Raw genomic sequence first — 23,859 nt, forward strand, 5'->3', positions numbered from 1 at the left:
TCTGTATCAACTTTACAGCTTGCGCAAACCCATCTGAAGTCCAGTTTAGTTCAAATTTAAGCCTTAGGAAAACCTGACTTCTGTCTTGTGGACCTGGAAAGACATTGTTTACAATCATTCCTAGATTTCTGACTTCTTCCCATTCATTGCTGCAATATTTGAATTTCTTTAGAGAAATTTATTAAACATTTCGGAAGCATCTCACACATGGTTAGAAATACTGAAAAAGATGAAGAATAAAAGGTTTATAATTTCTTCTAACCTAAAGTGACAATGGTTTATTGTCAGGATAGGGATCTTCTTTAACAATCAACTTTTTTCTTTCACACTACAAGAAACAAAGGATGTTTATTTGGGTGTCATATAATCTAAGAACCAAATCAAGATGGCAATTAGCCTAGCACTTAAACATTCTTTCCTTCTGTATCAGCATTATTTATTATCAAATTATTTATTTAAAATTAAAGAAGACATTGCTGTGGAATTGACAAGTAGAAGCAAGACAATATTCACCTTGTGTAACTTTAGACACCAAAATTACATTTTTGAATTAAAAAGCAAATCTGCTGAGACCACCCACCAAGCAAATGGAGACAGGCAGGTTCTTCCATAAAGTGATTCAGGGCAGGACTCCATTAGCAACCCAGAACCCCTCAGGCAATTTGCCTTCTAACTAGTATGGTAAGTTAGACTTCTAAAGGTGCAGTTGGGAAGTTTAATCAAGAATGGAGATCTGAAATCCATTTTTATCTTATTCCCTCGATTATCTGTAACCCTATAGCCAGGCTGAAGAGTTATTATAGGAATTCTTAATTACAAGCCTTTTGAAACAAGTAAACCTACCGATGGGTACAAAGACTGGGATGGTGGAAAAACATATTAGAATGTCATGTATAACTTATGCAGAAGTAAGCCCAGTCCTTTAGTATGATTTGGAAGTTTTTCTAGCCTTGTTCACAACTGGCAAGTGGAAAAGAAAAAGCTATGGAAGTGGCAGGCTCATTTATATAGAACTGATTTGCACAAATGAGAGATAGTGAGGAATAATTAAGCTGAAAACAAGATGAATAATAAAAATTCTATGAAGCTACAGCCCAGGTAAAGTTTATTAGTAATGCTACATTTTGTAGATGATCAAGGTGATTTGAAGGAATCAGTTTATAACTTACTTCAAGAAGGCAAGAAGGCATTTACTCTTTGTTTTAAGATGAGCGTATATTTTAAATTATTACTATGCATTAAGAGCCATGAGTTATTTAGACATTTCTGTAGGGTTTTAAACATTCTGATGAATCATTTATAATTAGCTGTGATTAAAAAGTCACTGTCAAATAGATAACCCCAATGAAAAATATAGTACAAATCACTTTCACAACTCACAGTATCTTTCTTTTCTGTGTGCTAAGAAGTGAAAAGATTTTTCTGTAACTGCAATCCCATACCAATGATTTATAAAGAGATATTATAGTTGGAGCACCTACTGATAGCTGTCCCTACTGGCAAGTGAAGGGAGTTTGAATGTTTCATATTCATTTGAAATTTCAGCTTAAGGCCATGCCAAAAATGTTTTTTTTTCAGACCAAAAAGGGACAAAAGTGAAAAGACTTCCAGAAATAAATGCTATGTAATAGAAAAATATCACCCATGTATGCATTTCAGATTTGTATATCAAGTAACAGAGTTTGTAATAAGATTTCGACTCCCTAAATATGCTCAGAATTCTAAATATAACCTTCTTCTATTCTCCCTCCCCTCCCAAACTGTTGTGTAGCATTGCTATGTGCAGTTAAGTGAGCTGTCTTGTTTAACTCAGAAAAGACTAGATTTGGTTTGTGAGTAAAATGACATTTAATGCTCCAGTACTGTCATATACTAGTATAAGGCATAGGGTAGAAGCATAGGACCTTTCCTAGAATTTATATTTATTTAAGCATCTGAGCCTCTTGAAGTTTTTACTAGAATTTATGGTAAGTCAAGTAGATATATAAGGCCAACTTCGCTGATCACTTTCAGCCTGGTAACTAAGGAAATTTTTGCGCTGTTTATACCCATGTGCCTCCCTCCCTGTCCTTTCTCTCCCAATAGCTTTTAATCTATGTTCCCTCCTCCGAACAAGTTTCAAAGAGAGGCGAAATTCTCAGAGAGAGTAAATTTCTAAAATTCTCATGGAAACTGGCCACTGAGTGGAGGAGCTCCTACTGTTAGTGCAAAGTCTGAAATATTAACAGAAGGAATTGTAGTGGTCTTGGGCACTTAGGGAGGACATAGTGTATTCTTGAAGAACTGAGATTTTAGGGACCCGGAAAGCAGCTGGGATCAAGAAGTGTAATAATGTGGGAAATAGGACAGAATTAATCTATATAGAGTCCCAGCTTCTTCAATTCCACTATTTGCAAGACATAACTTAACTTATATTTGTCTACATAGAGCAGCTGATATTTCTCTCCAGGTCACTGTATTTGGGTTCAAAGTTAACAAATACCAAATGGTTCACAAGTACGTGAAAAGACCTGGACTGCCAAATTAATCCAAACCTCAGCATTTTCCTAATTTCTTGATCAAGTTTATAATTCCAGCTGAGCTGAACAAGGCTATTTAATTGTGATCTAAAGTAACAGAGAATGTAGCACACACTGCATAAATTATTCCAATATAATATTGCTCCAAATTTTAGTACTCTTCACTGATAAAGCTATACTTCCATTGCGAGTCTGTCTGCTCTCAATTTTATTCACCAAATCTTCCCTAAGACCGACAATAAAGATATCTGCCTTTATTTGTTGAATTGTGTACTCCACAGAGTACTCTGATGACTCTACTGTAATCTGTTACACACAAAAAAAAAATTTACATGGTACAAGATCTTAATTCTTCCTTCCTTAAAGAGATCACACTGTAATCTTTCACTATAAAGTAAGACTTCAACCTAAAATCAGCAATTTTTAAATTCTATTTAATCCAGCAGCTTTTAAAATGTGAGCACTGGCTGGACATATATTCTAGTGCTTCTTTAATGAGTATGGTAATAACCCACCTATCTGAAATTATTAAAATTAACACTTCAAGTTTACTAGCATTAATTCACACCAAACAGCTTATTGTGTTACTTTCATTTTAATGCAGATGTCATGTAAATAAATACATTATATTCTCAATGGCCTCAGTGTAGCTTCCCTGCTCAGGATATGTTAAAAACTATTTCCAAATTCCTTGCAGTTATTTTGAATAAGAAAATTACTTTTTGAAAGGAGGTGAGGACTGGTTCTATGAAGACAATATACTGACAGCTTACTAAAAAGCTCACCTTTGAATCATCTATAATAATAGCTTTTTCTTGGTTTACAAGATGAATAGATTATAGAATGAGACAAGTAATGAATTCCTTACAATACTAATAAGAATTCTTATCTGTTGTTCTGAAAGGGGAATTGCCAACAGGTTTTGACATAACAACCAACCAGTAATGTTTTCGACAAAAAGAACAGTTACAGAGATAGCATAAAACTCTGAATTCTCACCAGTAAATCCAAACCTCTACCTGGAGGAAGATATCACAGAATGCACACAAACACATATGTAGCAAAACCGGGCATGAAAATCAAATCAGAATTTCACAGTGCCTCCTGTGGCAAAGCAAGACTGTGGAAGATGAGAAGCTTCTTTTAAGCCATCATGAGCCAACTGGAGAGACGTTCTCAGAGTCCACTCACAATTTTCAAATCCACTACTATCAGCATGGATCAGCCCTTTGCAAGCAACAGATGGAGGCTTCAAAATTTATGCTTTAGCTTTAATAACTAAAGATCTTGATTTTCCTAGTGTTATTTTGCTTTCTTCCCACTTTGTTTTAAAATATTGTATTATCATAATAATTTTTCCTTGATTCTTTTTTTCATTTCTGTGGTATAAATTCCATAATTTCCGTTGGGTGGAGTTCTGTCTTCAGATTAGTGTCCAGTTTGTAAAATTGCTATTAAAATGAAATCTGAAATGAATTATTTGCCCACTGTCTAAATCTAATAGACAGCAAGCTACATTTAAATACTGCATTTTAATATATTCAATGAGAATTCATCATTTTGTTAACCTGAAATAAATTACTACATGAAATCTTAACTGTTTAGAATGACAAAGACTTTAAAAACAAAGAAGGAGATATTTCAGTTTTACATTTTGCATGATAACAGGCTTAAAACAATTCAGGGTGAGGGAATAACTTTGTCACAAAAGATTAAATCCTTCCCATGGTTGTGTATATACCATTCTCAGAGAAGTCAAGGACATAATCTTGACCCAAGAGTGTCAACAGGAAGTCAGAGGATTAATTAGCTAGGAAAACAAAAGCAAATTCTTGTAAGAAGAAGATTTTAGAGGCAGAATTGTTAAGAATAGTACTTAGGATATTAAGATAATGAATGCGTTTTCTAGAAAATACACAACATTCTTATTACAGACATTATAATCTTAACCACCATTTTATAACATTTACCTAAAGTTTATTTTAAGAGAAGCCTTGTTTTTAACAATCATCTTAAATCCTAGTAAACTGAAGAATTAATTAGCAAGCATGGAGGATCAGCAAACTAATGCTTTAGTCTGTTAAACCATCTGCTCAGGAGCACCCTGTTCAAATCTTGGCATTAGGAGAGGATGGATGAACACTTTTGTCTCTTGCTCTTAGTCACAACTTGCCATTCTTTGCTAATGCAAATTTTTTTGTTTCTTCCTTCAGCTCATGGTAAATAAAGTTAAAAAGAGGTCAATAATTGATCATATTTCTGTTATCATGAAGTTTTACTAAACAAATCGCTAACAAATTTAGCAGAAAAAAATCTTACTATAGCCATTTCTCTTATTTTGTACCAGATTCCTGTATACAATAGGTGTGTATTAAGGGATAGATTCAACATTTTCCTTTGTTAGATTTGCCTTTTGGAAAGCAGTTCTGTATCCAGTTAAACCAGGCAAACTAGTGTAAGGTAACTGAAGTCTTCAAGTCAATCTGTCCTTCAGTTCTGAAGGTTATCAATGAATGCTCTGCTAATATTTTAGTACCTCATTATATTTTATTATTAACAAGAACATACTTATCAGAACTGAGGGGGTCCTTGTTATCACAACACCAATCTGTCTTCATGTTCTAAACTTTCATGCTAATTCTTTGATTTTGTCACAACTTAGTTTCCAGAAAATGCAGGTACTTTCTGACATGTAATGGATCAAGGGTAGCATTTGGCAATGAGGGCAGCCAACAGTCTAGTCTAGTGGAATACTTTTATTGTTGACACTAAACCAATTTCCTTGTACTTCAGCCACTCTCTTACAGATTGGAAAGACAGAGGTCTATCTCAGCTACAAATCAAGTGATTGATGCAGTAGGGAAGCTGTCCAGCAAATCACACTGTGAAGTCTGCATGGTAGCAGGGGGCATGAAAAGTGCTTCAAGTAACACACCCAAAGTGTAAGGTGCACTGTACTACTGATAACCTGATTATTTGCCAAAGACAGAGGAATGTTCTAAATAAAGACAAAGATCTGGGCTAAACCCGGCAATAGATAGCTTTCCAAAAGCAGCCAGCTTTCTCCTCAGCTGTTTGTTTCTAACCCTTCTGGCAGCCATGACCCTCTCAACACCACATGGGGAAAATTCCCCTACTCACAAAACCTCCAAAGAGAAGACATTTGTTTAAAATTCTGCCTCTCTCTCTAAGCTTTATACTCTTTGATTTTGCTCATGCATTACAAACTTGATCCTCCTAAGTAGCCTCGACTGGCATTTTCTCATTGACCTCAATTAAGTGAGACCAGGACACAGATAAGGTTCTGTGTGAGAAATCACTGTATGCTGGTAATTGCAGCATCTTATTCAAAGACATATTTTATCTGTGTTTTTTGAAATTAAAATAGGATAGGAAAGAGGGGGAGAAAAAAGCTCAGGCAGAAAGGCTGGCATTTTAATTTTTTTTCAGGTTGCTTCAGTAGTAGATTGACCTCCCTCAGATAAATCTGTGCACCATGGAAACTATTTTCTCACTGAGGAAAAATTTGCAAGTTCAGCTGAAGGCCTATACATCAAGTTAAGCATATAGCCAAACTGTGTAACTGTGTAATCTTACTGCCCTCTTCCCATCCTTCCCTCCCGTTGTTTGTCATCCTTACTATCATATCTGGTTTCAAAGCAGGGTAAGGTCACTGGGGCAGGGCACGTGCCTTCCTCTGTGTTTGTAGAGCTCCAGTACGTGGGAGTACGGGAAAGAAGGGGAAGGAAAACACTTCTTTAGATCTTTGGAGGATAAATACAAAAGCAATAATACTATGCTTTAAAATAAATGCTATCAATGGATATTTACACAGTCTTTTATCTAAAGTCTCTACTGTGTTCAGCATAATTATAGTGCTGCTCAGTAAAATACAGGTGGACAGAACAGTAATTCTTTTATTGCTATCTGGCTTTACTGCATATTCACAGTTAACCTACACTCTCCAGGTCTAAAATAATAATGAGTTTATATATTAGTACCTTCTGTAAGCACGAATGAACTGTGATCATCTGCAGAAAGGAGAACTTTGTGACCGGACAATTTTTACAGTATGCATAGGATCCACCCAGCAACAAGGGTCAGACCAGCAGCCACTGACAGCTATGTTCAAGCAGTTTCACGTAAATGATGGCATATATAGCAAAACACAGCCTGTAGATGCAAAATCTAGAGTTCATTTTTTTACCCTCAACTCTTTGCATATAAGAAATGTATGAATGACTCTCTCATGTTTTTTATCTAAGCATATCACAAATATCCGAGGATGTGGAGTGGGATATTGCCCTCTAAGACAGCCTCAAAGAGGCAGAAATGCCAAAAATAAATTAACTGAGACTCAAAGAAAGTAAAGACAGAGGAGAAAGAGATTACAGCAATGAAGTTTTTTAGGAGTGAATCTAATAGAAAGGAAAAGGAAAAAAAGAACTGACAACAGTAAATTCTGTTTCCTCCCAGTATCCAGTGGATTTCAACATCCCCTGCCCATGTTTTTCTTACATGTCCTATATGAATTTTGCAGCTTTACAATAAACTCTTTCTTGTTGTAGGAACCCAATTGTCACAAGAGACGATTACAATTTGAATGGCAGTGTCGAAAGTCCTGAAGCGTCTGTGTGCCTATGACAGTATAGAGAATCCAGTCACAGATCAACATTACCTGAACATGTACACACCTTGCAGTAGTTGAACATAAGCTCACTAATAGACAAGTTTCAGCTTTTAAAGAGCAATGCATATATGTAACACTTAAGCCACAACTTTTGCAGGCAGCACCTTAACTTCATTGTAACAAAATCTGTAATATATTTTTTAGGCATCAATTTATGGGGAGCAAATTTAATTTTTTTAATTACCTTAGTTTCCATTCATAATGTGCGTGCTTTTTGAAGAACAACACAGCAGACAGTAATAGGGGTTTAAAACCATTTATTGTCATCTGATCTGCTGTGCTTTTTAATTTTTTTTTAATTCTTCAAGTTATGTGCATATATATATATTAAAAAACATTCTTACATGTAAGCAAGTTTGTTAGCTGACATGAAGAATAAGGAATGAAATTAAGCAGAAGGCAATGTAATTCATAGAGGAGGAGAGAACTGGTGTTCTGCAGGCAGAATCTTCTCTGCTATTTAACTGTTCGTTTTCATGACATATATCTCTGTAGTCGTAGACCCTATCACTCTGGTAGGGATAATGCTTAACATAAACATGTTATATGAAACAAGAGGTACACCCTTTTTTGCCTTAGAGTGCACAGAATTTATAGAGATTATCTGCAGGTCGTCCCCTTAGCTCCCGTTGAAACCCTGATTACAAGTGATCCTGTAAAAGTTTATCAACCTTCTTGGTGGTGCCAGCATAGATGACAATGAACGAGTTTTATCTCCTTTGTTTCATGATTCTGTATTTAGAACATGTAACATCAGAGGTTCCTATTTCTCCTGCAATGTACATGCAGTCGTCCTCACGTGAACTGCAATACTTTCTTCATTAGCATATGCTGTTAATATGTTCATTAAATTCATGTCACATTGTAATTAATCTCAAAATGATGTTATTTCTGCAGAACCTACAACCTCATTATGTTCACAGTATGTACATCAGAGCCATGTTATTTCTGAAAGAGGTATGCCTCTATTTGGTTATTAATCAGGGGGTCATTTCTGCCCAATTTACAGCAATTAACTCTTTACAAGAAATCATTCAGAAGCCTTGGAGCAAGATACTAAGCAGTAAAGTTATTATATGCTTTAAAAAGAGAAAGACATTTCTGCATGGTAGTGTTTATTTATAGAGCATATTTAATAATCCATACAAATAAAAAATAGAAAAAGAGAGAAAAAAAAGATTCAGCACACTGGGATAAATATATAAGGCTAAGCAGGATTAAAAACCTAGGAGTTAGCTAGTCACCATGAATTGCCAAACAGAGCAATGATACTTGAGTTCTAAGGAGTAAGATGATGGTGAATCTGATTTTAAACTCACACTGAGCAAAAAAATGATTTGCCCATAAATGGTTGTCCATACTGTAGGGATAAATCAAAATTATCCTAATCAAGTGTTGCTGAAGAATGCATGTTTAGTCTCCAGGTCAGTAGGACAGAGTTCAGCCCACTGTTTCATTTTCAGCAATTTGCAACAAAATAAAATGTCAAAGACTATCTTTCCTTGTAGGTAAACGTTGTGCTTGCTAATAAAAACATTTTTACCAGGTGCAAGTGTTTATTTTTTTCCTCTTGGAATGTAACCAAATGTTACATTTTTATTATAATGTAACCAAATGTGGTTTTATGTTAGAGTTTCCAGGACAATTTACACCAAGTATCTGTTTACAACTGTAAGCAAACTTACTGTCCTCAGAAAAGAATTAAATGTCATGGGTGGCTTTTGCAAATTATGAGAAATAAACTAGGATGATCAGCTATACAAATATACTTTACTAAAAAGAAATTTGTGACTGTTAGTGGCAGGAATTAATGTAGCAGGAATTCAACATAACTTCCCAATCTGACTGATACCAAACACCATGGCTTTTGGTGGGCCCAGATTTCACACTCAGCATTTGGCACCCAAAACGGTTGATTGGCAGTCTATCAGCTACTGCCCATACAGATTTCACCCTGCCTCAGGTTCCGGGTCCTTCAGAGGAATTGCAGCAAACAGAAGGCACGTTCCAAGAACTACACCTTTAGTTTTTCAGGAGCAGTATAGCCACAACGAGCAAAGGAGACATTAGTGAACAAACGTATTTTAATAATTGATACTATGGCTCTCTGTAAATATTGATAGTTGATAAGATACTCACTTTAGTAAAGTGTTTCTGAGAAAGAGGAAGACCAAGCAGTAAGTTCTGGGAAAGGAAGTAACGCTTGGCAAGGTCCTTTTTAATTGCTTTTTCAAAAAGATGCGTTAATCAAATAATAAATAAGTCTTGCTTTTCTTCAGAATTAGGGGTATGGCGAGCTTAGGCTGCAGCCTGCTAGCCAGAACAGTGCGGCAAACAAACTTCTGAGAGGAAACTCAGCATATTTATGAATGGGATTATTGGTGTGGTTGCCTGCCGCAGCAGGGAAAGGATTCACTGCCCCCGGAGGCAAGTTTCCAGTCCTGTGCCAACTCATATGATTATTTAGATGCTCTAAAAAGTCCCTCTGAAGCCCTGTAGCGGCTCAGGGAAAAGGAGGACTGATGTTTCAAATTTCTGTATTGCTCGTGGCAACGTCAGGGAGCTCAGAGCTGATGAACGGTGATATACGGTTTCTCTAGGTGTTTGTTTACCCATTGGGATAACTCGAAGTCTGCAGATCGTTTACCAACACGGATGCTGGTGCATCGGCTGCACGCTTCAGTGAGGGATGCCTTATAGCTTCCCGCGGTGTAACTGGTAGTTCTATTCTTGGAAGAGTTTGCAGAGCCAAGTGGACGGCTTCGGGTACCCCGTGGAGGCAGGGGGGTGTGTACGTGCGTGAGTGCGAGAACAAAAGACATAACCCCCGGGCCGAACGCGCGGGTTTGCGCAGCAGACGTGCCGCAGCTCGTCCCAGCCGCAGCGGGAAGCGGGCCAGTGGCCGCGCTTCTGGTCCTGAGAGGGACGGAGGCAGCTCTGTCACCGTGGCCCCCGGCCAGGGGCAGGACCCCCGGCGGTGGCTCCCGGCCTCAGGCGGGCCGTCTCCCGGCCTGGCAGGCACCGCCCGCCCGAAGGCAGCCCAAAGATAAGACCCCGGCGCGGTGCCGGCCGCCGCCGCCGCCAGCATCCACCCTTCTGCTCCCACCCGCGGCTTGGCGGCGGGACGGGACACGCCGCCCCGTTCGGCTCCCGCCGCTGCCTGCCGGGCGGGCCGCCTCTCCTCGCCCTCCCCACTCCCTCCCTGCCTGCAGCCGCCGACCCCCCTCCTCCCCCACCCTCACCTCAGCCGCCCCCCTCTGTCTGGCTCCCCCCGCTCTGTCTGGCGGCCCCCCCGTCCCCGCCGCGCTTCTCGCGAGAGCTGGGGATGCCGCCGCCGTCGCCGCCGCCGCGGAGGGGGAGACACTCGGGGGGAGCCAGTGACGTCGGGAGTTTTCCTGAAAGTCAATAACGAGCCCGGCGGAGGCGGCGGGAGGAGCCGAGAGCGGGGCCCGGGCGGCTCCGGGGTGAGTGCGCTGGGGGGAGCCGCCGCCGCCGCCCTCCTGACCCCGCGCATCGATGCTGCGGCCGCGCTGCCCGCCCGGGCGCCTCCCTGCGTAGCGGGGCGCGCAGCTCCATGTAGCGGCCGCCGCCGCCAGCGCCCTGGGGCCGGAGCCGCCTCCTCCCGCCCCCGCGGAGACACCGGCCGCCAGGGACCGCCGAGCACGGCGGGGGGACAGGGGAGGAGGCAGCGGCGCCCTCCCTCCCCTTCTCCCCCCGAAGCCGCCGCCGCCGCCCCTCCGGCCCCGCAGCAGCGCCCGCGGCGCCGCCGCCTCTGCAGGTACGGGGCGGGAGGGGCCGGGCGGCGGAGGGGCGCTTGGGCGGCGGCGCGCCAAGGGATGCGGGGCGGTGGCGCGGCCGGGGGCGGCGGGGAGCGCGGGGCGGGGGCGCGGGCGCCCGTGGCCTAGCGCTGCCGGCGGGGCGGGAGCGGAGGGAGGGGACCGGAGCCGGGGGGTGGGAGGGGGTCGCCGTGCCGGCGGCGCGGGGCTGAGGTGGGGAAGGGCGGGGCGGGGAGCGGTTATGTAACGGGGCGGGGGGTGGGGGAGCAGGGGCAGGGCAGGGCGCGCGCCCGGGGGCGCTGCCTGCGCGGGGCCGTCGGTTCCCACGCGGCGGCCCCTCCCCGCCGGGTGCGCGCCAACCTGTACCCCCTTCCACCCCCCCCCCCCCCCCAGCCTGCCGCGGCCGAGCGTGTGCGGTGCGTGTCCGCGGGGCGGGATGGCGGTGCTGGATGGCGGTGCTGGATGGCGGGGCTGCGAGCGGTGTTATCCGCTGGGAACTTCGGTGCCTGCGTGCGCCAGCGAGTGTGTGTGTGCGAGTGCGTGTGTGTGTGTGTGTGTGTGTGTGTGTGCCCGCGCCCCTGCGCTAAGAACAGCAGCGCGGCCGACGGGCCGCTGATGGCAGCGCCTCCCTCCCTCAAGTGATGCTGCTGCTGCCGCCGCTGCTGCTGCTGTTGCTGCCGCCGGCGGCGGCTCTGGCTGCAAGTAAACAAACCGGCCCCCCCGCCCACCCCGGCCATCATGGAGGCCGCGGCCCACATGTTAAAGTTGATGCGCGGCCGGCAGCTAACGGCTACCGGCAGCTCTGCCGTGCGGAGCGGGGGCTGGGCCTGCGGCAGGGCCTGCCCCGCGGCGAGGCCTGCCCTGCCCTGGCGAGAGGGGAGGCGAGGCGCGGTGCGGGGTCCGCAGGTGCTGCTGCGGGGCGGAGCACATGGGTGCCCTAGGGTGCCCCGGTGTGCAGGGACACGGTCAGGAATGCTGGGAACACGTGGTGCGGGGCTGCTCCGACGGGTCAGCACAGCGCCGCTGAGCAAAAAGTTACTGGATCACACCGTTATATACCGTAGTTTCAATGCAAATGGTCGTGATGTAACGAGCAGTGACAGGCTTGTAGGCTGGTCGGTTGCTTTACATGAGCTGTGCTGATGAGTTTACTTTGGGATGGGAATCTGAGAGGCGTGAAATAGCCAGTTCACGTTCTCCCATTATGTGTTATTTCAAGGGTGTATGTAAAAAACCCCAAACTCCTTCCCCCAAACTTACTTTCTTATAGCTGTAAAGGAATAAAGAATTTAAAGAATAATTTGAGAATATAGAATTTAGAATAAAGAATTTCTTGGCCTTTATTCTAGATATTTTTCTTTAATAATCAGTTGGCTGGCTACTTGTGCATATCTGCATCATCTCATTGTTTTTATGAAAACATATCTCTGACTTGATTCACTTGGCCTCTGTTCAAGAGTTTTGTTATGATGGACCTGATACTTACATTGCCAGCTTTTTTTTCAGTACTGGATAAACATGCAGCAGTCTCTTCTGCTTTCCCTAAAACTTTGCTAATAGGGAAACACAGTTCCCTCTGTTTTGCATACAGAGGTCTTTATTTCTCAAGGCAAGAGGCATGCAAATCAGTAGATCTACACTTTTGACAAGTAACATTTATGCATGATCTCTTGTTTCTGCCAGCTTCAGTAAAGGCTGGTTCTGGCTGTTCTGCACTGGAATGTGGAAAGAGTGTACATGAGATAGGGAAGAAAGTTTATTTTGACTTTTAAAGTAAGTGCTCTGCTTAAGAAGATTCTGTTTGTAGGGCTGTTTCGTTCTGTGCCTTTTTGGCAGGAGTGTTTACATTGACCCCAATATCTTTAATTGGATTGGGTTGCTAACTTTATAGTTCATGTGGATATATTTTGCTTGGATGCAGCCAGTAAGTCAAGTTCAAGTAAGGGCCAACAAAAAACTGGAGAGATAAGAACATATCTCTGTTTCCTAGAAGGCTACACATAACATTTGAATAACGCATTTTCTGATGTAATATAAGTGCATGGTACGTGCGTGTACACAGGTAATATTAACAAGACTGTCTTGGTTGTGATAGTTTATTCTACAGTGTATTCCTACTTACTTTGACTAGGTTTGAATGAATTCAGTAGTCACCGTAGTTTCATAGAGGTTCATGGAAAGCAGTATTTCAGTGGTTTACTCCCTCATTTGTTTTGGGGGAAGATGATGTTTTTAAGAAAAAGCAGCTGTTTTGCAGGAAGCTATTGATAATTCAGACAAGTACTAGTTTGCACTTTGCCCCAGTTGAAGTAGGTGCAGTTTTAAGGATTGAATGGCATTAATTTGCCCTAGAAAATGTTGACATTTTGACACTGTAAGAAATGCTTTGTGAAAGGGAAAATGTCTTGGTGTTTTGTTTTTTTTTTTTTTCTTTAAGCTTAATGTAAAACCACTTACTAGGATTCTGCTATTGTTCGTAACCCAAGCTTCTGACTGCAAGATGTTACCATAAACCATATCTTGACTTCTGACTACAGTTTGAAAAAGCATGTGTCTGAAGTTTGTATAATAACTAAAGGTTCCTTCAGACTACTTGGAATTTGTCTAACACTGATTCATTGGGTGTTCATTCACTTTCTGCATGCACATTTTCCCAGTTTGAAGAGACCTGTTGAATAATCATTTCTGTACCCAGGAAGCAGTTCTTGCTGAATGATTTTTAAATACCCAATTGTTTTGGAAGGAATGATGCTGCTACTTCAGTGATTCCTGTTAAAATACATTTGAAATCTCTGTGCTGTTCTTAGTATAGAAAAGATATAACTATTTCTTCATAACTGTATTTGGTTATAGTGTCATTTTGTGCTGTTAATGCAACAGGGGGAGGTGGCCGTGGTGACAAGCTTTCCTTGAGTTTTGTGACAGAGACCCAGTATTCCTTGGCATCTTCTGTGGCTTGGGCTTCTAATTTTAATTGTCACTGGAGAGGGGAAGGACATTGAAACACACTGAGTGAAAACTTTCTTGTACCATTTTTCCATTTTGATATGGATAATGCATAGATTATATGTATTAAAAGCAATGCACTGTACTGTAACTGTATTTGTGTGTTGCCTTTATGCCAAAAGCTCTCTGTTCTCTTTCTCCCAACTAATAAACCAAGCATTCTGTTTGAAGTGTGCAGTCCTTCTATTGCAAACAACAATAACAATTCATGAATAGGGGAATAGTTAAATGTGTGCATCCGTGAGTTTTGTTTAACATTAAAACATTGCTTTTATTTTCAGTATTTGTATGAAATTTCCAACACAATTTGGTACTGTTTTGATAAGAAAGGATTGCCAACTGAAGTGCCCTTTAAAACCGTTCTAGAGTATTAGATTAACCTGTGTCATCTCAGATACTCATTCTGTTAGGATATGCCTAATAAGAATAAGAATACTGGGGGTGGGGGTGGTGGTGCAGGTGATACTTCCTAGCACAGCCTGTGCTTCAGGGAGCTCTGCATTGCTTGTGAGGAAAGGTGTGTTTTCGGTGAGAACCTCTCTTGTCCACCAGTATCTTTGCTCTTGTCCAGAAGAGGCTTCCCCAGAATCACAAGGTCTCCTTGGTAAATGTGTTGCAATAGTTACTCTTCTTTGTAACAAGTTGGTGTGGTGTAGAAGAGATTATTTTGTAAAGATAAGTTACATAGTAAATGGAAAAGCTGATTCAAAGCGCTGTGTTTTTTTTTTTTTTTTTTTTAAAAAAAGGGAAATATTTAAGTCAGAGAAACCAAAACCTACTGGCAAATAATAAAACATCAAATGTGAAAGTTAACTTTTTAGTGTTTCACATAGTATAAAAAGTAATCTTTAAAGTTTTGGTTTATATTTTCATTTTGACTAACTGTATGGACAACATTCTGGGCTACCTATATGAAGAGTTTATAAATGAAGCTTATTTAGACAAATCACTAATACATACTAAGAAACAGATTGCAGAAAATGCAAGGGTGTAGTAGCCAATTAGTTGGCATTTTGTCCTTGTTCTACAGCTCTAGATCAGTGTTAAGTATGGGCATTCATGTAGTTTGGATGCATGGCATGGGTTTCAAAAAGATACTTTTTGTCTTTTTCTTATGTAAAGGTCTTGTTCAGCTCTAGTGGAAAGCTGTGGCAAAGATAATACTTAAAAAGGAAAAATCTTCAGACCCCCCCCCCCCCCGATTGAGTATTATTAAATGTTACTGTCAAGGAGGGTAAGCATTTTTGGCTTCGGTATATGAAGATGCATACTTCTGGTCACTTTAAATGTTTATTTGATTTTTTGGTGATACTTCTGTCAAACCTTGCTATGTTTAGCTTAAATATCGAAATATATGTTGAGTCCATCTTGGCCAGTCCTCTTTCTCCATGTATTTCTATGTGTCTAGGTGTGAGTCATCCTGATCAAAAATAGCATTAAGAACAAGTTGTTGCTCTGTAATTTGTTTTTCCACTGTAATATCCTGACAAAAGAACAGTAGTAATTTTTAAATTCCCTTACAAATGCAACTGTGACCTTAGCATTTCATATACATGTCTGAATATATTGACAGCATGTTTGTCAGACTTCCCTGTGTTGTCCATGTGCTGAAGTTATTCAAGTGCCTCCTGTAGCAGGAGCAGAGATGAAGTGCTTGCTTCAGCTTCACTGAGATCAGTGGTCTTGCCTTTTTGTAGGTGTGGAATGGCAGCAGTGCCCAACAGTCAAAAACTACTTATACAGCTGATTTAGAACCACAGAATTAATACAGTATTTCTCAGTTGAGTCCCACAGTCTTGCAAAACAATTTCTGCCAACCCACATAATTATTTTTTTTTTTTTTTGGTCCCCTAAGGATTTAATGTGCTTCTCGAGATGAGGGTGCAGCCTGCCTTGGGAAGTTTTATAAAAATTGTATCTTTTTCTAATTGTATTGATATACTTTGAGGCAGAGAGTTAAGGTTGCATGCTTGTTTCATGTAATCTGAGTTTTCGTGTAACATTTGTGGAAGACCTTCATCTGGTGAGCTCTGCATCTAGCTTTAAATGTGTTTAAGCAGTAGTATACCTTTGAAAAACACACAATCTTCATTTAAGGTTGTAGAGAATTCCTTCCGTGCTAAGGAAATTCAGACTGCAAGTTGATGACAATAATGCCTGTTGAGGGTGAACAAGAAGATCCAAAGCTTTTAGGTTAGAAGTTGACCATGTTCTAGTAATATATCGCAGTGTCAGTATTTGGCAATTAGTAAGTTGCAGAAATGTTTGACTCCTTTGTAGGAAAGAAGCACAAAGCTCGTACCTACTGTTGCAAGGCAATTCAGAATTTAATTTGTTCTATATCCAGATAATAAATAAATCCTACTATAAGAGTTTAAAAGAAAGCTACTTGGTAGACATGTCATTGAACTTTTTCCATCTTTGATATTAATAGTTTGAGAACACATTTTTATCTCCATGCTTTACTTCTCTTGTTACTTGGAGCACTTCACATACTTCTGTTTTTTATTACCTCCAACATTGCTTTGTGTTTTATGCATAATATGATGTTGTGCTGTAGAAAAGTTACTGCTATACAAATAATTAAATATAAGAACTTAATGAAACTTTTATTTTGTATCTCTTGAAGACACCTATTAAAATCCCTAATTTCAGAATGAATAGGAATTTCTAGGGTGTTTAAACTTTTGAAAACCAGATTTCCTTTTATATGGATTATCCTAGAGACAGAAAGCCAATTTTTGTTTGTTTTGAAAATATGGAACTTGGGTTTAATTCTGCTTGGGTTTTGAGTCATTACTGAACTTTAAAAAATTTAGTAATTTAGTAATAAAGGGAAAAGGGGCTTCATCTTGAAAAGGCAAGAATTAGTATTTCTACAGTAATTCTCAGCTAAAGTTATTACATGTATTTTGAAGTATTAAGGGAAATAACATTATCATAGTTGTGATACTCAGCTCAGCTAATCCTTGATTTCACTTGCTTTAAGTCTCATAACTCTCCCAAGTTCATAGTCTCAGTAACTTTTTTTTTTTACTTTTTTTTTTTTAATTTTTATGTGTAACTCTAGCCCTCCCTTCACCTTTTCTACTTTAAATGTATTCTTTGGTTAAATTTCAGACCTATACTCTACATGTTTTACCACTCTGCTTCTGTCTGATTTTCAGCTATTGTTTTATGTGGTTGGGAGGGGGACAAAAAGGATTTGAAGCATTTTTGTCAATAAACACAACGCAAAACAATGGGTTGTTAATGTTTCACCTGGGATTCTGAAGGAACAATTTAGTTACATTTAGAAACTTCCTTTATACCTTGGTAAACAAAGGCAGGGGTGGCTTTGTTCACCTTTAATTATACCTTTGTCCCTTAAAATAACTTGCTTTGTCATTATAATAGGAAAAGAAATACGAATGATGGTTTCTTTCCTGATAAACTTCTTCAGTTTTGCAGACTCTAAATAAAACATCTCATATGTATATTAATACAGTGTGCCTGTGGTCTCTTATTTAGGCATATTTTAGTTATGTGCAGCTCTTTGACATACTGAAAATGAAAATAGAACACTGAAAATATTAAGGCACAAAGCATACACGTAAGCGTGCTTTAAAAAGCTGTTTATCTTTTCCGAAGTATGTTGTTTTTTCTTACCACAGGGTGTAGGCAGTGCCATTTCCCTGTTATTTCCCTCATTATTCCAAGTCAAGGGTTAAGAAATAAAGTTGTTACTAAACTTTTAGTACCAATATTCTTGAAGACATTGAGGATTTTAGTACAAAATACAATTTAAAAATTATTTGCAATGCCTATCTTGGAGATTTTTTTTTTTAATTTTTGCATTTGTTTAAAAATTTCTAAAGTATGAACATTTCTATTTAGTATTTAGGGGTATCTTTAAGTGTCTTACTTGTGCATACATAAAGATTACTGTTTTACAAACTTAGGATCTATTCTCTTTTAATATTCCTGTTTTTTTTTGAGTCCTTTGTCTTGTCAAGCCAGTTCATGTTTTGTTTTTTTTTTTTGTTTTTTTAAATTGATTGTAATGTTGGACAGATGCTTTCTGCTCCAAGGTTCCTTTTTCTTAGTCTATGGAGTGGTAGTATTGAAATCAGTCAGAATCAGTCTTTCCTAAGATTGTAAAAATGGACATGATCTATTCTGCTCTATTTCAAGAATAGCCAGAATAGAGAGTTCGTAAAAGGCTGTGTGAATACTCTATACTTTTTAGATAAAACATTCAACTGAACGTGATTCTTCCATTAGCTTGATGGGCTAACTTGATTTAGTGGGTTTTGTAGCAATCTCTGTTCTACATTGTAGTCTTTTGTGTAAATTTTGATGATGTGCAATATATCCTCTAATTGTTTGACCAGACTTCAGATAACAACTTGGGTAGGGGAAGAGGATATGCATGCGTTTTTCATATAAATAAAACTTGGATCTCAGCTTCCAATTCTAAAGACAGCTCTGTTTTTAGTTTAGAGTCTTTTGAATTCCTTGCTCTGTGACTGCAGCTGGCACCGGAGACAGTTGCAGCCTGTTTGGTTGTCTTGGACGACTCAAACTCAGATTTGAGAAAACCTCTTAAGAGCTTGATCTGCTACAAAAAAAAAAAAAGCCCCCAAAGCAGGGAAGCAAACATGTGTGATGGAAGCCTCTAGAGGATGACTGAGAGCTGCTTTTTTTGGTAGCATGTGTTTTGTGTGCATACACAACATTTTTCAGTTACCTTTCTGAGAAATAAGGAGATGGAGATGATGAGATTTGGCTCTGCTTACGCTGAGGACCAAAGAATCTCAGTGAGTCAGGTAAAGTGAATCACAAAGATTCACTTGCTGTTTTGTTGGGTTTTTGTTGGTTTGTTTTTTTTTTTTTTTTCACCCAAACGTTTTATTAAACAAATGATTACTTGTACAAAGGGAAGAGGTTGGTTCCCTTATATTGAGAGAATAAGGTTGGATGAACTACTAAGTTGATAATTCTACAAGAAGCTATAGGTATAGTTTCTGGAAGCACTGAAACTGGTACTGTTGGTATTCTTTCTGATAACTTGAATTGGTAAATGTGAGAGTTACCTGTTTTTTCTCAGCTCCCAAATTGTTGAAAGTAGGAGCCTGTGTTTATGAAAGTTCTTACAACAGAGACCTGAATCATACAATTTACACTGAATTTATGGGCACTGTCTTCTTTACTCAGCTGTCTCTTGTCACAAGGGAAATGGGAGGATGCCCGGATTCCAAGGGGGTGTTGTCTGTTCTTAGGAATCTTGATGATTATTCACTTGCACCTAGTGGTTGTTAAGTGTAGACCTGAACCACTGTTTTTAGTCCTTCTGCTTAGATGGGATTTCTTTGCTTCTCCATATCCACTGGGTCTGTGGAGGTGTCTGACTGCTGTGATGGGCACGAGAGCCTCCTTTAATTTAAAAATACAAGTCGAGGAAAAGGCGTCTTCCTACCGAATGGTCCATTACTCAGCTTATAATGGTTGGTCTTACAGTCCCTCATTGTGAAGTGAGCTGGTTCTTCTCTATATTTCTGTTACTGTTAAAGTTCAAGATGAAAACTGAAAAGGAGCTAGCTAGTTTTCACCATGGCTTGGGAAAACTGTGTGCCTTGGCAGAGGGATCTATAACTCTTTTGCATCTAATAGTTTCTGCTTAATCTTTGTTCAAAAAAGATGCCTTTGCAACCTCTAGAGATAGGAACTTAGAAGTGTAATACCAGCTCTTTAGAAGCGTGCTGAATTGTTTCGTCTAACACTATAAATGTGGCTTAATAGCTTTCCAAAGAAGAAAGGAGTGTTACTGCTTTTTACCAGATCCAGAAAACCCCAGGTGTTTTCTTCGTATGACTGGCTGTAATGGAGTCAGTTTTGACATTTGCACCATAAAGCATATAGACAGTAGGTTCTTGTGTGTATTATACATATATATGATTTTCTGATACTGTCTGCAGAATACACACTGTACGCTGCTGGAAAAGTATCTTCAAAGTTCTGTTTGATAACAAGGGGGAAAAGAAAAGGGCAATCCAACCTGTTCTTCTGTTCCTGGAACATATATAAAAATCAAGTTTTTCCCTGTAGGAAGCAGCTGGAATGCAAAGTATCTTCAAATTCAGTTCTTACACATTTTTTCCGTACTTCTGTGGGTTCACATTATAGCAATAAGGGAAACTGTAAAAATTATATACCAGCTGCTGAATCTTGAAGCACCTCGGGAGAGCAGAGTTGATTGCTAACAAGTATTTAAGTTCTATGCCAGCTGTGCAGAATAAACATATCTCTAGCTTTTCTAGAAATGGTTGAACTATAGATGAAATGCTGTTTTTCATGTGAGAGTTCTTGTTCTGCATGTTGCAAGCAACTCCTTTACATCTATAGACAATGCTTTATCTTTAGGGAAGAAAGTTTCTGTATGACTATTTTTTGTGAAGGTCAATTTTTGTCATAATAAGAAGTAATTCTCCAAAATCTCTTTCAGAACATTGCTGAGGGGCTTTCAGGGTAAAGGAATACAGCTTTTAGAAAGCCTCAGAGGAATTTAATAAGGGATAATACTACAGATGCTTATAATGGCTTCTTGAAAGTGTAGTGTGAACGTATAACCTTTATTTTCATTAGTCTTTTAATGTTTCAATTTTATCTCCTTCAGTTTCCTGTATAATTCATTTTGACTTTTAATTACTCATTAAGAGAGCAATCAATATAACCATACAACTGCTGATAATTCTAGAATTGTTCCTCTTAATATTGCGAAGCTAAACTGGAGATAATTCAGTTTTGTCACCCTATTTTTCTGATTTTTGTATTTTGGTGAGTTTGTTCAAAGTTCAGTACAGTAGTACAAGTGATGGGTGGGCTGCAGTCCTACAGACATACACCTGAGGTTGTTAGGACACTGATATGAAAATCAGTCACAGATCAGATTTTGTAATCAGTGGGTAAATAGGGAGCTTTAAGCATAAATTCATTCATTAAAACTGGGCATCTACTGAAATCAAGGTCTTAGTGACCAGTATGTGAGCAGACAAGGTTATTGCTACCAAGTACAGAAGTTCATTTCTTACAGCATAGTCTCTACCAATAAGAATAAATTAGTGCACTTAAATTTTCCAAAAGGCTAAAACATACTGCAGCATATGCCAGCCCAAGCTAAGTACTATGTGTTACATTGCTTCTTTTGTCTTTATAGTTGGAAATAAAAAAAGCCACCTGTGAACACTTCCTGAAGAATCCAGTGAAAGTCTTGTAGGGAAATCAAACTTAAGTCCGATATTTGGATACTGATGTGCTTACACTTCCTTCACAGAACAGCTGCTTTTAGGTCACAGCTGTCTGACCCTCACCTATAGCTTTGTAAAGATTTGTGTGTTTGTACTAAGAGCTGTGGTGATCCAGAATGGCAAGACTGCAGCCAGCTTTCAGTCGTGTCAATCTGCTGGGGTCTGTTTCCATTCACAGCTGATAGACTTGCTTATCTCTAATTTGAAGTGTGCAGATAAAGGTTCTGATAATGTATGACCCAGAAAATAACTTTCACACTGGTAAGGTGAAGGATGTGGAAATGCATGTTCTGGTTATTTCTGCTATTCTGACTTAAATAACACACAGTCTAAACAGCTAGTGAGATCAGTTAACAGTAATGAAGCACTCACATCCTTCCAAAACCTTGTATCTAACATTTTAACTCTTATGAAAGCTTGAACAATATATAAGTCTTAAGGCAGGGCTCAGTAGCATATGCACAGGTGTCTGGTGTCCTTTTAGACCCACCAGGGTATGATGCCAATGCAAGATGCTGTGCATCACCTGCATAGGTCATACCTGCCGGTGCTGTGGCGGTGTCTCAGGGACAAAGTATTCAATATTACTTAAACTTTGCAGTATTAATGAATTTAGCACTGTGGTTTTTAGTTTTATGCAGCTAAGCTATTGCATGTATTTGAAAAAATAGTTCGGTGAAGGCAAAGCTGTAAAATGGACACTCTTCAGGGTTTCTGTAAAATCAGGTTGTACTGCATTTTTTGTTGCATACCACTTGAAAAAACTACTCATACCAAGTTTTGTTTTGCACAGCACAGCGTCCGTACAGAGGTAGCCTTCCATCTAGCTGCTGTGTGCTGCAAATACATGTTTTTTCAAATGATAATAAAAATAATGTGCATGTGTGAATGGCTAAATTTTCACCCTGTACTTGGTTGGATTAAAAGTATTTATTCCCCAGTTCTTTCTCAATTCATTCATTGCACAGATTGCTTCCAGCACAGTCCTATTTGTTTCTGTCACATTTACATTTGTTGGTCAGTCTTCTAAATGGATACGTATGTGCTGCATTCAGTAGTACTAAACTGGTGTGCAGGTTTCTGTTCTGTGCTAGCAGGGTGTACGCACATGCTTCTGTCTGTACGGTGATAGAACAGTGTTCCTCCACCACCAGAGAAACCCCTTTTCCTCGCTTCCCACCCGTTTCTAGATGAGTGTTACTTGAATGCTCCTCTTCATTTTGAAGGATGGAGGGGAAAGGCAGTCTGCTGGCAAAAGGAAACCTCTCCTACCTCTGGCTTCTCTTCCTACTTGATTGTAGTGCTATTTATCTCTTCTTCACAGCTGTTAAGTACTCTGGGAGTGAGGTGGTCAGAAGAGGGGGTTGTGGCTTCTGAGAGTGGCTTGTCCTGTTCCAGGGCTAACTTCCCGTCTGTCTGCCACAAGCTGAACTTTGTAGGGAAAAGAGCACTCTTGTCACTGCCTGGCTTAAAGTCTTGCTGGAATGAACTCTCCTTTTCATAAATGAAACATCAGCTTTTTTTGGTTAATTTGTGCTTGTAAGAAGTGGTTTAGTTCACATATTCACACGTGATGCTCTCTTTTAAAAACTTGTATAAATTAAGGATTTATATCGGCTATAATGCATTTGTAGTGGAATTAGGAAGAATATTATATTTCTGTAGCCTTTACTTTTTTTTTATTTAATTCAATTAAAAAACTTAATTGCATAGCTAGTAAACTGATTACTGCAGATCTTAGCAGTTACAAGGATAACTGTGTCCATAATACTTAAGGCTTTGCTTTTAAGTTCCTTTACAGAACCTTCCATTTTCTTGCACTTTTGACATGATCAGTGTAGCCATACTAGAGGAACCACTTGTCCGTTGCATGGATTCTGACAAATATGGGAATGGTTAAAGCTCCTGTGGAGACACAGGTCTGAGTTGGACCTGTGATGGAGTACAAGCATTGTTTCATTTATCAGCATCCTGTGCATTAGTATGAGAGAATTCTGTTGTGTGCATTTTATGGAAGTGGCATATGACTTAAAATTTAACACGTTCTGCTTAAGTATTACAATATCAATGGAAAATGTGCTGTAAGACTAGAAACATGATTCTGTTATATGGTTAATTAAAAAAAGCCAGATTTTTAATATGAGCTCAGTTAGTGGAAAACATCAACAAAGACTTTTTTGTTGGCTGTCAAATGAGAAAGAAAGAAAAGACTTAAATTCTTTCTCTAATATTTCCTTCCAGGCTGACTCATCAGTAGAAATTGAGAAGAGCTGCAGAAGAGAAGCCAAACAGACAAGCTGAGAGCTCAAAGAAGTACTCTTTTGAGTTGGGGGTTCAGAGTGGAGCCATCATGAGCGATGTTACCATTGTGAAAGAAGGCTGGGTTCAGAAGAGGGGTAAGTTCTACCTTTTAATGGAAAGTTCTTCTGACATACCATATGCTGTGCTCAATGGCATTCCATGGCTACACATATGAGCATTCTTGATTTGTCTTCTGTTCTGCAGCAAACTAATCTGACCATATGGAATTAATGGCCATAAAGGCCTTGGTCTGGTTAATACTTAACCCTTAGCAGTACCTC

At 39.8% G+C, this 23,859-nt stretch overlaps 1 protein-coding gene across 6 annotated transcripts in view; it reads left to right on the top strand.

The window, feature by feature from the left end:
* Nucleotides 1–10,536: 10,536 nt before the first annotated feature.
* AKT3 (AKT serine/threonine kinase 3) overlaps nt 10,537–23,859 on the top strand; it is a 148,873-nt gene continuing 135,550 nt past the window's right edge. For 3 of the 6 annotated variants that reach the window (XM_062637332.1, XM_062637335.1, XM_062637337.1), the window contains exons 1-2: nt 10,589–10,987; nt 23,519–23,673. In XM_062637332.1, the coding sequence (XP_062493316.1) occupies nt 23,628–23,673 (46 nt within the window). In that variant the 5' untranslated portion in view covers nt 10,589–10,987; nt 23,519–23,627. Of the gene's footprint in view, nt 10,988–11,468; nt 11,488–23,518; nt 23,674–23,859 lie in introns of those variants that run through there. The other 3 variants (XM_062637333.1, XM_062637334.1, XM_062637336.1) reach the window with 3 other exon arrangements.

Source organism: Pezoporus occidentalis, unplaced genomic scaffold (genome assembly GCF_034315485.1).
Source record: "Pezoporus occidentalis ecotype Australia unplaced genomic scaffold, CSIRO_AGI_Poc_V1 ctg52, whole genome shotgun sequence".
Lineage (NCBI taxonomy): Eukaryota > Metazoa > Chordata > Aves > Psittaciformes > Psittacidae > Pezoporus > Pezoporus occidentalis.